This window comes from Onychomys torridus, chromosome 6 (genome assembly GCF_903995425.1).
Source record: "Onychomys torridus chromosome 6, mOncTor1.1, whole genome shotgun sequence".
NCBI classification, from domain to species: Eukaryota; Metazoa; Chordata; class Mammalia; order Rodentia; family Cricetidae; genus Onychomys; species Onychomys torridus.
The window spans coordinates 34,805,473-34,822,084 of NC_050448.1; the positions used below are offsets into that span (position 1 = coordinate 34,805,473).

General features: G+C 42.5%; 1 protein-coding gene across 5 annotated transcripts in view; it reads left to right on the forward strand.

The window, feature by feature from the left end:
- Nucleotides 1-16,612, forward strand: part of Dclk1 (doublecortin like kinase 1) — a 297,316-nt gene that overhangs the window by 258,614 nt on the left and 22,090 nt on the right. For all 5 annotated transcript variants that reach the window (XM_036190697.1, XM_036190696.1, XM_036190695.1 and 2 more), the window contains 4 exons: nt 487-620; nt 3,730-3,807; nt 4,145-4,241; nt 7,414-7,494. In XM_036190697.1, coding sequence (XP_036046590.1) covers nt 487-620; nt 3,730-3,807; nt 4,145-4,241; nt 7,414-7,494 — 390 coding nt within the window. The remainder of the gene's footprint in view (nt 1-486; nt 621-3,729; nt 3,808-4,144; nt 4,242-7,413; nt 7,495-16,612) is intronic.

Sequence of the window (16,612 nt, forward strand, 5' to 3'; positions counted from 1 at the left end):
GTATGTGAGTATGTGAGAGTGCATATGTGTAAGTGTGTGTGTGACAATGTGAGCTTGTGTATGTGTGTATGTATGTGTATGTATGTATGTGTGTCAATGTGTGTGAGTATGTGTGTGTGTGTGTGTGTGTGTGTGTGTGTGTGTGTGTATTGTGTGTCCACCATATGTATGGTCCTGGAATAAAACTTACATCGTCAGGCTTGGTGGCAGACACGTTTGCCCACTGAGCCATCTCTCCAGCCCGCACACGACAATTTTCATGAGCATCTGCACTCCACTGTATGAATGCCTCCATTATTTGCCTAACAAAATTCCATTTGTCGTTCCTCCATTGCCTCTAACGTTGCAATGAAACCAAGAAAGATGCTCCGGAATGCTTATCCTTGTACAGCTGCCTGGGCTTTTGTCCTTTGCTTCATTTACACTGAATTTAAACCGCGGTGCTCTTGGCTTTAAGACACTTACGCTTTTTGACTTTTATTTTAGGTCTATGAGCACCAGGATGGCAGTAAGTCGCTCAAGCTGGGTGACTTTGGTCTGGCCACCATTGTCGACGGCCCCCTGTACACAGTCTGTGGCACCCCAACATATGTGGCTCCAGAAATCATTGCAGAGACTGGGTGAGTGCTCCCTCATGCTTTAGAGCTGGCAAAGGAATAAGAATCACTAGCGAGCTGTCTGTCGCACTTGGACAGAATTAGCCATCAATGCTCTCTCCCCTCTTCCCGGCCGCGCCCCACCTGTTCAGCAAGCCATTTTCCTTTGTCTTCCCAATCAAGTTGCCAGTGACTGTCATCTTGTTTAAAGCTTGCATTTGTTCTCTGCTAAAGGTAAAACAGCTATTAACTATAAAAAATTAATAAATGTCCAGGTAAGTGGAGAAATACCTATCAATAGTAATTAAATCTCTTCTAAATATAAAAGAATGAGCCCCTGCTGTATCCTGTTCTAAACTCCCCTCAGGCCATTTTTCTCACCTCGCTTTATACCCTGGCTCTATTTTCATCATCTGAGAGAGCTATTACTTCTCTAAGGAAAACAAGCGTCTTGGGCCATTAGCTATTTTGCTGATGCGTGTGCAGAATCAAATGAATGTCAGTCTCTGTCATAGATTGAGAGGGGAGTAACCCATTCCTTGAGGACCTACTATGTGCCAAATCTTAAACTCTACTTGATTCTCACTCCCGTGTGAATGTGTTGTGATTTTCATCTAATGGGCTAAGTGTCCTGTAATCACATGACTCTCTAGTAGCTGAATTGAGATTTGAACTCAGGATGACTTAAAACACAGACTTTATCAGTTTTGTTTTTAATTTGTTACCAAGAGCCACAACCAGAGATTTGAAATGCTACCCTTCAACGAAAGGAATGGAAAGGGTGGTGTGTGGGAAGGGGAAAGGGGTCCCTTTCTTCTTGCTTTTCTGTTTGTGTTCTGCTACAAAGAATTGAACCCAGGGCCTCAGGCATACTATGTGTGTGTGTATGTATATATGCACTCTGCCTCTGAGCCCCAAGTATTCTTTTCACTCATGACTTAAACTTATACCCAGGTAGAGAATACATTTCTATTTGTTTAGTCACCCAAAAGACAGAGAGGCAGAGCATACAAGCAAGTAAGCCTCACGGGGAATCCTTGGGATACCTTATTTGGTTATTTATTTGATGAAGGCATATGTGGGGGTCAGAGGACAACTTTAAGGAGTGGGTCCTCTTTGTACCACATGGGTCAAGGGAACCAAACTCAGGTCCATCAGGCTTGGTAGAAAGCAATTTTACCCACTGAGCTGTCTCCTCAGCCCTGCAGACCATTCTGTTAGCCAAATTTGAGTGATTTGGAAGCTCACACAAGTACCTTGACTGCCAACCCTCAGTGACACCGCCTCTACCTGGCAGCTTTCTGTCCAGGACACACCTTGATGCATGCTGTGTGAGTTGGGCAGAAAGAGGATTTGGTTGGATGCTTGGTTGGAGCCCAGTTCTGTTGCTGACAAATGGTGTGATCTTGAGCAAAATTACTCACACACTGGACCCATTTTATCTTCTATAAAATAGGTGCTATTGATCTTGTCCAGTCTACAGTGTTTGAGGGGAAAAATAAGATAATGTATATCATATTTTAGAAACTAAAAAATAATCTTTAATTGCTGCTTCTAAATTGAGGGCATTTGGAACCCACCCCATCTAAAAATTAATACGGCCAAAAAAATTAATATATCCACAGCAAATATATTAACAACCCAGGCTTGTAATATTTTGTGTATGTGTGTGTGTGTGTGTGTGTGTGTGTGTGTGTGTGTGCGTGTGCGTGTGCGTGTGCGTGTGTGTGTGTGTGTGTACTTATGAGGCTCAGTCTTTTTCAATTTACATTTTTTAAAAAAAGATTTGTTTTTACTTTATGTTTATGAACGTTTTGTCTGCATGTGTGTCTATCTGTCACATGCATGAAGTGCCTATGGAGGCCAGAAGAGGGTGTCAGATCCTCTGGAACTGGAGTTGCATATGTGAGCTGCCATGTGGGTGCAGGGAACAGAACCCGGGTCTTCTGCAAAGCAACCACTGCTCTTAACCGCTGAGCCATCTCTCCAGGGGTGTTTTGTTTCCTTTTTTCTTTTCTGCAGATATATTTTTATGTGATGTAATTTTTATTTAACTTTTTAAAATTAAAATATAATGATATCATGTTCTTTTCCTTTCTTCCCTCCACACCCTCCCATTCCCCTCTATAATTCATAGCCTCCTTTTTGTGTATATACATTAATATATAAGAACAACCCCTGACAGGTCAGTTTACTGTTACTTGTATGTATATGATTTCAGGGATGACCACTTGCCTTGGATAATCAGCTAGGACACTCATCCCTGGGGAAGACAATTCTCCTCTGTCAAATTCCAGCATTCCTTAGTTGCTGATAGTTCTTTGTCTATGGTTAGAGCCCCATAAGCTTTGCCTCCTCCCCATTAGCATGTCCACTGGGGCTGTCCTTATTCAGGTCTCGTTTAGGCAGCTATATTGTTGAGGTATCATGAGTGAAGCTTCCCAATCAAAATCTAGGAGACACAATCGCACCTCAGATTTCTTGGACCTCTGGCTCTTAGGATCTTTCTGCCCCTTCTTCCATGATGTTCTCTGAGCCTTGGGGGCATGTGTGTAAGTATCCATTACGTCTGATCACCCCACACTCAGTTGTTCTGTTCGTTTGGACTGGATGTGGCTTTCGGCAGTGGTCTCTTTGTTACAAAGAGAAGCTTCTTTGATGAGAGGTGGATATAAGGTTAAATAATTGGAACGCAGTTAGGAACTGTACTACTTTAGTAAAGTGATAGAAATGGGTTTCCCTTTGAGATCAGGGGCCTTGCGAGCCCGGGGTAACTAGCATGATTTCCATCCTCTTGATCAGGCCTTAAGTCTAATTAAACAGCTGTCGGTTGCCACTAAGATAGGAGTGCCACCATTGCATCTTTGGAGCTGTCTTGACAAAGGGGTCGTTGCTGTGGTTCATAGGCACCACAGCCAGGTAGGACTGTTGGCTGCTCTCCTCCCTTTCCAGCTTGCACAGCACCTTCCAGCACTGTGAAAGAACTTTCACGGGTGACGAGTTTTAGTTCAGTTGTCAGACTTTTTTCAATTTTGCTTCGTCTCATTGGGCTGGCAGTGGAAGAGTCGTGACTTCTGGCTGTATAATTTGTCCTGGCTGACTTTGCTAACTCCAGCCTCCCTTCTTTTTTCAGATATGGCCTCAAGGTGGACATCTGGGCAGCTGGTGTGATCACTTACATCCTGCTGTGTGGTTTCCCTCCGTTCCGTGGGTATGGGCAGCAATCTTTTTTATTCAGCACCAACAAACCATTTCTCTATTCTCCGAATGATCCATTCGCCCTTCTCACACCAAGGAGCCTGCAGCAGCGGGGAACATAATAAGAACCCCACCTGCAACGCTCGTTCTTCTTTCCGTAGTGCATGCTAATTTACACGCCACCCATAAATCTTCCTCTTGGAGTCTTTAGCCTCATCCTTTGTTAATTTACCTAAATAATTGCATACCGACATTTTCAGTGGCTTCAACAAAAGGATACTTTGCACATTTCAGGGGTGCGTGGTGAGCTGACACTCAGCTCTGCTCTCTCTTATTGTTTGTCTCCACAGAAGTGGTGATGACCAAGAGGTGCTTTTTGATCAGATCTTGATGGGCCAAGTGGACTTCCCACCTCCGTACTGGGACAACGTGTCAGATTCTGCGAAGGTAGGGGGTCCATCACTGTCCTGATCCCCGGAGCCTGGTCCCTTAATGGAAGTGTTGACTCTAACTAAATCAGCATGTACGAGCAGACTAATGATGAAAACATGACTCCAGGACACACTCTAGGTAGAATAACTGGGTTTTTTCAAGATTGCACAGACATCAGGGCTCAATTGTCCCCAGAACTGCTTGTCCCAGGGCTGCCAGCCTCATTTCTGCATGGCATCATTGTTTTCCCTGCATGGTTCCTCTCAGGGAAGCTACCTCTGGCCACTGGTTACAGTTGCAGCTCTTCACTTTTTCCTTGCTCACCTTATCTCCCTGACCCTGTTCTCCTCCTCTACTTTACTGTTTTCTGTGCAGCGTATGTTCTTAGTCTCAAAAACAGAAGGCAAGCTCTCATGTCCATCCTCTCTGTCATATAACTGTCCTCTAAATCCACCTACTTAAACATATATAACCCACATAAATATATGTAGGCAGATCAAATTCTCTCCTGATGCAATTGATTTCCAGACTCTCCCACTAGCACGCAAGTTCTGTGAAGGCTGGGATTTTTGTCCTTTTATAGAAATCTTTTTTATGCATTTGTGTGTTTGTCTGGGAACAGAGCAGCAGATGGTTTCTAACCCCCTGATGTGGGTGCTGGGAACTGAACCCAGGTCCTCCACAAGAGCAGAGAGTGCTCTTAAGCACTGAGCCATCTCTTCAGCTCGTGATTTTTGCCCATTTAGTTCACTGCCACAGCATCAATTCCTACATCATGACCAGTTCATAAGCAGTGGTCTGATGCATTCAGTGAACCAGCAGTGTATAAATAAGTGAATCAAGTAACTGATTAATCAGAGAGAAGAGAGCTCAGCTTCAACCTCTGTTGAAATGATCAAAAAGAATGTCATGGAGATGCCATTATTTAAATCTAACCTTATAGGATGATGTGGGTTCAGAGGCAGGAAGGGTGGAACTCATGTTTCTTAACCCTGCTAACCTAAGATCAGCTCCTCTGATGCCTGGTGGGGTGTTCCCAGCAGGGTGAAGTATGTAACGGCAAAGGACTGGATGTAAAAAGTGAGCAAAAATGGTATCTTTATGCTGATTTGACATATTTTTTAAAAATACATCTGTACCTAAGAAAAATGAATATTTTTGCTGGTATATTGGTAGACCTCAGGGTGGGAACATTTTCATCTCTTTTGAATGGCTATAGCTTGAACAGTTCTAATTTGACCACCCCAGCCCAGCCCCACCCCGCCTCAATACAAAATGCAGTAAAATCTGAAATTTGAGTGTCAACACATGTCATCCCAAACAGAAAGTTCTGCACCTGTGACAAAGTCGAGTCAAATACAGGCATGCTAAAAATACCATGGAAAGGTATGTTCAGGCTATTTATATAAGTGCATATGAAACAACTAAATTTTGTGTTTTATGTTCCATCCTCAAGACATCATTATGTGCCTGAAAATATTGCAGAGTTTAAACAAAGATTCCAAATCCAAAAGTTGTTTTGAGCAAGAGATATTGAAGCTGTTTTGTGTACAGGAATGTTGAGTTAAGTACTCCAAAATTCAGTGTGGAGAACTTGGTCATTTTCTGGTCATTCAGTACATATGTCTTTTTTTTAAAATAATTTATTTATTTTTCTTTTATGTGCATTGGCATTTTGCCTGCATGTATGTCTGTGTGAGGGTGTCAGATCTTGGAGTCAGAGACAGCTGTGAGCTGCCATGTGGTTGCTGGGATTTGAATGTAGGTCCTCTGGGAGAGCAGTCGGTGCTCTTAACCACTGAGCCATCTCTCTAGCCCCACAGTACATATGTCTTGTTCTCTCTCTCCTGAATCAGAGTTCAGTTTAAAACTCCTCTGCTCAGACAAAATAATACTTGTGGCACACAGACCTCTTGTCTTCTTCCATGTCCACCTTTGGACTTAGAGAAATATCAGGAGTTGAGAGAAGTTAAAAGAAAGACCCTAAGGTGATAGATCTGAGAGGCAGGGGAAGGCATTGTCACCTATAAATATATAGTGTTTAGTATTAGTCTCAGTATTTAGCCCAGGCTGGTCTCAGTCCTGAATACTCCTAACTCCAACCCCCAAGTGCAGGAATTCAGATATGTAGCAACACCCCAACATAGCTCTTCAGGAATGCATTCAGCTCTTAAGGCCAGCATTGCTATAACCTTAAAGCTTAGCATCATGACTGACTCTCAGCCCTGTTTAGCACCCAGAAAAAAGTATAATATACACATCCACTGCTTTAATAAATACTTGTGCAAGTTAGAAGATGAAAAAAGTTAAGGCAGTCTCCGTCAATAAGAATCCTATATAGTGCATTAAAAAAAAACCTGGATAGCATGTATCAATCCATTCATAATCCAAAGTGAGCAGATGATGACAAAGTCATTGTACCACCCAAATCTGTATCTCCAGAAAATAGTTTTCTTACTTTATCAACTAGCTTTTGGCAATTCATCCTTCATTAATTTTCTTTAATCCTAAATATGTTGTCTGGAAATTAGAGTGAGGACCCATTTTTTTGTCTGTCAAAATATAAATTTAAAGTATTTTTTGAAAGATTTTATTTTTCTTATTTCATGTGTGTGAGTGTTTTGCCTGTGTGTATACACATGCATCTCATGTGTGCAGTGCCTGTAGAGGCCAGAGGAGGGCGTCAGATCCCCTGGAACAGGAGTTACAGGTTGTGAGCCACCATGTGATTGCTGGGAATTGAACTCAGGTCCTCTGGAAGAGCAGTCAGTGCTCTTAACCACTGAGCCATCTCTCCAGCCCTAAAGTTGTTCTTTATTTTTTTATGTGACTTCTATACAACCAAGAAACCTGGCTTTAAACTATTACATCCCACTAAAAAGGTGGATCACTGACTGTTTAACATGAGGGATTTCTTTGCTTCTAAAAGTGTTTTATGGAATTTACATAAATATTAATTTCATTGTATTTTCTATCTACTAAGCTGTATATTTGTGTTCCAAAATTTCACGGTCTCTTTAACATTTGAAGGTGTGATCCAGCTAGTCATGGGTAAGTGGAGTGACATGATTTGGATTGTGAGCTTTTCCAAACTCTTTTCCAAACTGAGATTGCAATCCTGAACTTGTGAACCCCCAGCTTTTCCCTCTAGGGCTGGATAAATGGAGTCTAATATTCCCCTTCACAGGAGCTCATCAACATGATGCTGTTGGTTAACGTGGACCAGAGATTTTCAGCCCTGCAGGTCCTTGAGCATCCCTGGGTGAATGTAAGTGACCTTCTTTCTCTGTAATCACTGCCAGTGTTCCTTTAACAATATATTCGCAGAATTCCTAATGCTACCACTTCTTTCTTGAAGGGTGATTGGCTTAGTTCCCCTCTCTAAGTGTGCCAGGCCAGTTAGAAGATCACCCATGTATTCCATGAAGGCTTCTGCTGTGTCCATCTTACTTGCTTCCTGAAGAACTGCCTTCCAACTGGGAGGTTGATGTGGGTGTGGTCCTTAGCCTCCTTCCTCCGAGCAGCTTTCTGTGGTGAGAGCAGGGCTGGATAACTGCCACTAAAACAGCGCAGCTATTCTCAGTCAGTCTCGATACCAGTAACCCAAGTTTTCCATTTGCCCCTGAGAGCTCAGCTCAGCACTGCTCAGGCTTGAGTGTGCTCCTGGTGGTCTCCTTAATGTCAGCTTCTAATGGGACGGCTCTGAGGCTCTGTGCTCCCAAGCTCTTGAACGGTTGTAGCAGGCAGCCCTTTCAGGACCTAACGGTGGCTCTCAGCAATGAAATCACCTTCTAGAACAGTCGCTCATTTTCACCCTGCATCTCTCCACCTATGCCTAGTAAGACAATTCTGATAAGTAGCAATGATTAATATTCATAAAGGGCATAAGTTCCAGAGTCCGCGGCACTGTTTTGAGCACTATATATTAATGGATCGTGTCTGTCCCCATCACTTGGTAACTTTCTAACCCAGTTACCATGTTGTCCCCACTGACAGATGGGGAAGCTCTGTAATTAGGTTGAATGGTTCTAAGTGCCAGCATAGAAGACATATACAGATTTATGTGTAGAAACAGACAGGATGCTCACTGAACCATTAGTTCTCTGACACAGATTCCGTCAGCCTCCCCACTGCACTGCTAGATGTAGCTCTAGGTTGAAGACTAAGAAAAGACGTGCCCATTCCCTTTTTCTGAGGTGTCACCTTAGCGAATGGTCATGTGGCTCCCTTCTAAAATAGTTATGGGGAACAAGGCTTGAAGGGGAAGTACACTCAACTGGTGAGTTAGCATGTACGATGGCACATGCCTGGGACACTTATGCTGGACCACCATCAGCTGATCCAGCACTTCATGTGTCTGAATGTAACCTTCACACACTGTTACATACCAAGGGAATACTAATGAATATGAGTGTGTAGGGATGTAAGCCAAGGTTCCTTTCAGGCCTTTTCACTGGGCAGAGTTCCTCAAATGTTGTGCAGATGTGTGAAGGTCTCCTCATCCCTGGAAGAGTGAGGCAAGGCAGCTCCCACTCACAAATGCTCACCTTAAGTTTCTCTAACCTTTGCATTTACAGCGGGATGCTAAGCCAAAATTATCTGTTACTATAAAGTAGGGGAGTTGTGACAGCGTCTTATTTGAGCCTGGTCACAAGCCTACAGAATAGTCAGTGTGGGTGTTATCGTACCCGCTTCACAGACAAGAAGACTGAAGCCAGAGGATATGATTTTCCCAAAGTAGCCACACTTGGAGTTGAGACAGAATTTATAGCCAAGCATCCCACACTTCAAGCTCGAAGTCTGGAGATTCCAGTGTACCACACTGTGTAGTAAGTGAAAACACTGGAAATATGGAAGAGTGCCATGTGGACACTGACCTGGATTCGGTACTATTTGTTCTAACTCAGGGGTCCCACCTTCCCTCAGGGGTGTGAGGGAAGATCTACAGGCCTGCTGCAGACTGTCCTGGTGGCAGTAATTGATCTAGAAAGATCTTGGTGGGTTCATTTAGCATCCATGACCCACAACTTATCAATTTGCATGTGAGGCCTCGAAAAACTGAGACAGGCAACCACACAGACTTAACAGTAAAAGTTGAAGCATTACCTTCTAAAGGACAAGAGCCATCTTATATACCTCAACATGATTTCACTGTCTCTTAGACCCGCCCTTCAGGAGCTTGCTCTGAGCCAACCAAACAGCTATAGGCAGTGAGCAGGGTTGGGCCAGAAGCCTCTATGGAGAATGGTGTAGAGGACTTGATGGGGTAACTTTGAGAGCTCAGTCTCTTAGGGGGATTGGAAGGAAAGGCTAGAGGCCAGCTCCAGCAGGCCATGGGTACGTACTGCAAGATAACCTTGTGAATAGGTCTGTATCTATAAGGGGTTCTAGACACAGCTGGAAACAAGAGACCTTTTATTCTGATTCCAAAGCACCCTACTAATAATATTCCCAACCCAAGCAGAGTAGAAACACAAATGAAGATACCTTCCAGCTTTATTCTCTGTAGGGGCAACCTGTAGACCACCTCAGTACAAACACCTTGGCTGCCTCACAGCCAGTGTCTCACACAAGCCCTGTGTCTGACCATTCCATTCCACAGTTCTGAACCTGGACATTTGGGTTTATGCTTCATTTTAATTTTTCTCTAAGATTCTCAAAAAAAAAAAAAAACAACTTTTAAAAAAAGCAAATATAAACATCTAGGTTTAAAATAAGACAAAATAAACTTAACAGTTTGATGGAGGAAATGCATATTAGTTTTAGAGAAACATTTTTAAAGTTTTTGTATAAAGTGTTGGCTTCACATTGAAATTATCTTTATATAGCAACGAAGTCAGCAACTGCTTCTTTTCTTTGCCTCCAAATAATAAATTTGACCAGTAAGCTTTGGTGACCAGTGCTTAGCCTTGTAAAGGTCAACACACACACACACACACACACACACACACACACAAAAAGACCAAGCCATCAAAATAAATGAATTAGGGACCTAAAGGGATATAAATTTAACAAGACATTTTGCATTTGGCAATCAGATTATATCTGGCCACCACAGAAAGCCTTTCCCTAAGGGGACTAAAAGTAATAATAGTTATGTAAACCCTTTGGGTGTCTGTGGAAAACATTTCCTGCCCTCTCATTAGTTCTGATTTTCTGTATGCGTATACGATGACCTTTTACCTGGCCCACTTGGAATTGAAAGGTGATTCTTATGAAACAAAACGTAGAGCAGAAAAGCAGTACAATAAAAAATGGAGTCAGCAAAAGTTGCTTATTTTAACCTTCATCCCAGAGCATCCTTTAAGCAAGTCCATGTTTCTTTTTAATACACTCTGGGTACCAATTCTACCTTGCTCCGCATTTTCTTTGGCCTGGAAAGTGTCATGGGTGATGGATGGCTTATCTGGTGGGTCCAGCGAGCCACATGATCATAGGCATTCTTGGTATGAAACCTCTTGTGAGAAAGAGGAATAGAGGCTTGTCCACCTAAGTAACTTTACAAGTTTGTTTCTCTCCCAAACTTCTTTCCTGCCAGAGAAAATAGGTTGGGGTTGGGGGACGGGGATAAAATCAATTTGTCTACCTCTTAGGAGGATGGAAAGGGGGCCATATGCTTAAGGGTAAAGAAGATTCATGGATGCTTAGTAAATGTTTGTTAGATTTGACCTAGGAAAAGCCAGCAACTGTGTCATCTGTTGTCACAATGACACAATGAAAATTGTAATATGTCTTGGTATGTGGGTAGCTGGATGCAGCCCCCAAATGGTCCGGTTTGTACACCACAAGCTCCTCAATGAGGTGTGCAGCAGCCCTATGGATGCTGGCTTTAATACAGTTACAAAGTGCTCTCCAACAGGCCATGGGAACTGACCCACCTGATGGACCCTCTCAGGCAGAGCCACAGGACTAGGCAGGCATGCTGTGTGACAACAGGAACAGGCAATAGCACATCTTGATCATTCTAGGAATAAGGGGCATGAGACACTTACCCTGAAATGAGGCTTTTGGATAAATAGTGCATCTTGGGGGAAAGTTCAGACAGCTTCCAAAACAAAACCCCTTATTTTTAATTAGGATCTAATGAGCATTGTGTTTAATGGTTATGTGTTGTTTTGGTTTTTTGTTCTCAAAGTGCTAACCCATCTTAGCCTGTGTTATTTTCCAAACACTCTCCATCACGGTAACTTGAGTAATTTTCATTTTGCTTCATTATTTTCCTGAGTTCAGTAATGACGAAACCAAGGCACAGAGACATCAAAGTGTGGAACTCAGTGGAGATACTCAGGCATGTCTGATGATTGGCTTTGTGCTTTAGAGGTTCTGGTTTCACTGCTCTGTCACTGTGTCTGAGCAAGGAGACTTCTCAAAGCTCCAGAAGATAAGTCTGCCCTACCAGCTTTCAGACTCTGTTCTAACCAAAAGACTGGCTTAAATAAGCCAAGCTAATTCTAGAACCAAGCTGAGACTTGTTTCTTTCTTAACCTTTAAATTTAGTCTCACTTTCTTTATCTTACCTAATTATTCCTTTGGAAAGATAGTGCTGAGCCTGAGCCAAGACACTGAAGAAGAAAAAAAAAAGAACAAGAGGAAGAGAGAAAAAAGAAAAAGTAAGCCCAGATGGTATCCTAGGATAGCCCATGCTGACTAATAGAATTTAACCATGGGCACACAAGAATACAGATACACTCCCTGTATTGTGCCCGTGGAACGGGTGATAAGTTAATGAACTCCAGTCACATTGTAATTAAATGTAACATTACATATCTATATTCATAAATTACAAATGATGACATGAAAAGTCGATTCCATTTGGACATTTCTTTCCTTATACCAAGGGCAGAGTGAACTGTAGACTCAAGGAATGCTGGAGGCTAGAAGTTCTGGGGTAGTGTCAGGCTGGAGACCTTAACAAGAATAGCAGGGGCAACTCATTGGGAGGTAAAATGAAGAGCATGCTAATGAACTGGGAATTATTCTAAACTAAATCAGAATATCCTCACAGTAAACTATTCAAGGCTGCCCTGTTTCTCATAAATCTACAGAAAATTTTAATAATAGAGTCTGGCAATAAATGGACTGGAAACCAGATCCCTGAATCAAACCCAAAAAGCCATGGGGGAAGGCAGCTTTTCTAAAGCATGACCCTGACATGCTTCCCAGAGGAAAGACGGAATTCACTCTACTGGGTGACTTCACATCCGAGGCCCCGCCAGCCTCTGCTCACCGCAGCTCTTCCTTAGCAACCCTGAGAGAACGCAGACCAGGAGGTTAGCTCTCCTGCAGACAGCTGGGAGAGTTCATTTTCCATTTTGCAAACTAATTTTGTTCTTGTCAGTTGTAATGTTCTGCCAAGTGGTGGATGGGAGTTTCTAAATCAAAAACCACTAGCTTAAACCACAACCAGCCTGAGTCAAACTTCAGAAATGACTCCCAAACCAGAGCGTATGGTAATAATACTGCAGCTATTTGTAAAATACTGCCAGGTTTGCCACATCTAGAAAATTCATAGCACATTTTTTGGCACATAATCTATTCTAAGTAATAGTGATAAAGATGTATATATAAAAATGCATGTTTTTAGTGAGTCCTATTTATTGCCTTGATGCAAGGCAGAAAGTTACCTAACTCCCACCATCAATCTATATGGCTTGGGTAGACATCAGAGCCCTGAAAATCCAATTGTTTATGTCTTTTAATCCCATCATGCTCAAGGCCTTCAAAATTTATCAAGAAATGCCACAAATCTGTTGCTTGCAGTGTATGTGTACGTGTGGTATGTGTGTGTATGTGAGTATGTGTGTGTGAGTGTGTGTGTTAATGTGTGAGTGTATGATTGAGTGATTGAGTGGTGTGTGTGTGTGTGTGTGTGTGTGAGAGAGAGAGAGAGAGAGAGAGAGAGAGAGAGAGAGAGAGAGAGAGAGAGAGATCTCCTACAGTTGAGACACCTTATTTAATTGCAGAAATGTTCTAAAATGTATGAAGTCTACACCGTCTCTGATGCCCTGTGAGAGTTCTTTGGTCCATCTCACTGCCTCTGTGTTAACTGATGTGATAGCCCCAGGGAAGCTCAAACCTTCACTGAAATTTAAGGCTGGGAGCTTGACTCTCCAGGCCCCAGCATGGAGAAGGGAGTCACTGGGAGATCTGACAGAAGATTTGGACCAGAATCAGGCTGGAAAACGAGAAGGAAGTCCATTGCAGGATGGTGGAAGCAAACCCTTTCCTCAGGAACCTTCTTGGTGAAGGGAAAGTGGCCAAGGTGCTGATGGCCCTGGGGATGGGATGGCTCTGTCTAGAGAGTCCAATGATGGCTGCACCTACTGAATCGCTTCTGTCTTTCACATTTGCACTTAAGCTATTAAACACACACAACCCGTGCCAGTGAGACCCACACTGTCACCAATATACCACTCACATGTCCTGAAGGTCAGCCAGGTCCTTCTGGTACTACCCAGTATGTCCTGGAACCCCAGAGCCCTGGCCCTGTTAGGTGAATTTTCCATGTCATAGATGAGTGGACACCCAGTCCTCACTTAACATAGAGGTTTCTAACGATGTCCTGAAGGAACATTCCCCTGACATGCTCATCGACACTCTCATTGACCTCTAAATTCTCCTCAGGCTTGACTAGGGCCTGTCCAAATAGCCTCTGGTTCCTGCCCCTACATGAACTCCCCTTCTACCACACTTCTATTTGATTTTCGTCACAGAAAAGGCAGCTCACTGAATATTTGCACTTAACTAACTTGGAACCAAGGTACAAAGGACTCCATGAGAGTGAACATCCTCCTACTGATGTAGTTAATGTGCTTTGGTAGTAAGAACAGTTCAGACATGATTCACTTTTGACTTAACCTTGAACAAATGATGTCACCACTCTGGGCCTCAGTTTGTTCATCTTCAGATGGGACTAATAATGAATACAGTGGGTGCTAGTCTGAGGACAAAGGGAATCAAGCATGAGCATGTGTTGTTAACCCAGGGCCGCCAATAATTAACCCTCCTCCACTTTGCTCTGCCTGCATTCTCCTGGTAGCTAACCTCCCCTACATTTCAACACAGACCTTGTCTAGTCTGCTCTTGTCTCAGCTCTCCTGGGAGAAAGACATGCTCCTTCTTGGGAAGTACTTTTTTGTGACTACCTTCCACCCTTTCCCCTTCCTGCTGTCTCTCAGCTCTTTCTTTCTCCTCTAGCTTATCCTAAGACTACAATTGGACTCGAGTTTCTTCGACCTAAATTAGCTTTCCCAGCATAGTTTCTCATCCTATTTCATAGTCAAAAGCCCATTATCAATCTCTTTGCCTGAAGTGACCTGGAACTACGGTAGTAAGACATGGGTAGCATATAGCTAGAACATTGGCAGTGAAGTGCGACAGTACCTCACAATGCATCACTGGATGAGAGTGGTCCCTTTAATTCAAGAACCCCCAACGAGACCAGAAGCATAATGCTGATACTGGTAAGACTTTTCATTTCATTCCATGCCTTGTGAAATATGTAAATAATCTCTCAAAAATTTTAACTTAGATTCCAAGGGTGGTTGACTCTTAAATTTCAGGCACCATTTTTATAATACAACATCGGAAGTGGCATTTATATACACCACTGAATTTGCCCCATTTTAAAAGTGTGGGCCACATATTTGTTATCACCACCCAGTGGCATGTAGAGTTAAAAACTAGATAGTGGCCTACATAGATGTCTGAGTAGGAGGCTGGTCATTGCACACATGTCTTATTAAAAAGCACTGCTGGAGACTAGAGAGATGGCTCAGTGGTTAAGAGTACTTTGTGCTCTTGCAGAGGACCTGGATTCAGTTCCCACTATCCACTTGGCAGCTAACAAATATTTGTTGTTCTGTTTCTAGTTCCTGGGAAATCTGATGCCCTCTTTTGGCCTCCACAGGCATTGCATGCATGTGGTGCACATACATACGCACAGAAAAAAATACCCATACACATAAAATCAAAATAAATCTTTAACAAAAAAAAGAAGCATATCTTTTTTCCCCATTTTTAGAATACAACTCTACTGATTTTGGATAATCTCCTATTCTTTCTGTTTTATCTGCCATTATTCTATCAAATGAATTTTTACCTTCAGATATTCTGGTTGACCTGTTACTTGGCAGGCAATATCTTAACTACTTGGACACACTATACATCAAAATACTACCTTCTCTTCTTCCTGCCTGTCAGCCTTATTACGATCCTTAAGAACAAGGTTAAATTCATCTCCTATGAACAATTTTCTAAGCCTGTTCATAGTGCGGCAATATGTTCTCATTCCTCTCAACATTGGGATTTCCCACCAAGCTTTGGAAATAGCTGCCTCATGCCTACTCTTCCTCATCTGGTTGCTCTGTTTCATAATTTGGCTCATTGTGTGCTCTTTCTCTCCTCATTAGCATCTAGGCATCCAGAGGGTAGAGGTCATTTCTTCCTCCCACAGCCTGGTACCCCAAACTAGCCCTCAGCATAGTAGGTATTTCACCCATCCTTGTTCCTATAACCTCTCCAAGTATCATCCCATTTCAACGTTTATTTCTAGCTCATCCTGTAAAATGAGAATATCTTTCCCTCTTCACTATTGGAAACTCTTCCTCCAGATTGTGTTAAAAAAAAAAAAAAACAGACATATTAGTTAATTCCTTCTTCTGACCATTAACCCATGTTTATTATAACATGAATACCTACTGTGCACAGGTCAGAGAATCAAGTGCTTGCACTAACAGTTGCAGAAAACTTAGAAAAGGTGCAACAACATGGTAATAGTGGACAGGTGGGTACATAGATTATATAGATTATATCATGGATAGATATAATATGGTAAACTAATAAGGTAACCTGACACCAGGAAATACACATATATGAGCAAACTGACAAAAGAAAAGACATTGGGGACTTAACAAAAAGCCATTGGAATGGACTGTGCTTAAACGATGAAAATGTCTTAGAACAGGTTACTTGGACTTAAGTCTTCAAGAAAAAGAGAGATCAGAGTCCCACAGAACAGGATCCATTCCTATTTTTGCTTGCTATCTTTTCTTATACCAACTAGTAAGATCTTGGTTCTCATCTAGACCTATAGTTAATATCTGCTGGATGAATGAATGACCAATGCTGAAATCAGGAGCAGAGCCCGTGTGCAGAGAGCAGTTCATTCATAAAGCACGTGTTGGGTGCTTGGGGGAACAGCAGGTTTCTTTTCCTGGATAGAGACAAGAAAAGATGTGTAAAGTGGTAAAGGGGGAAGAAAAATAAAAAAGGACTGGAAATGGACATTTCTCTCAGATTTGGGTTTTACCAGTGATACACACACTATTGTCCATTCCATAATTATTTATTGAGTGTGTGACATGTGCCCAGGCACTGTGCTAAGA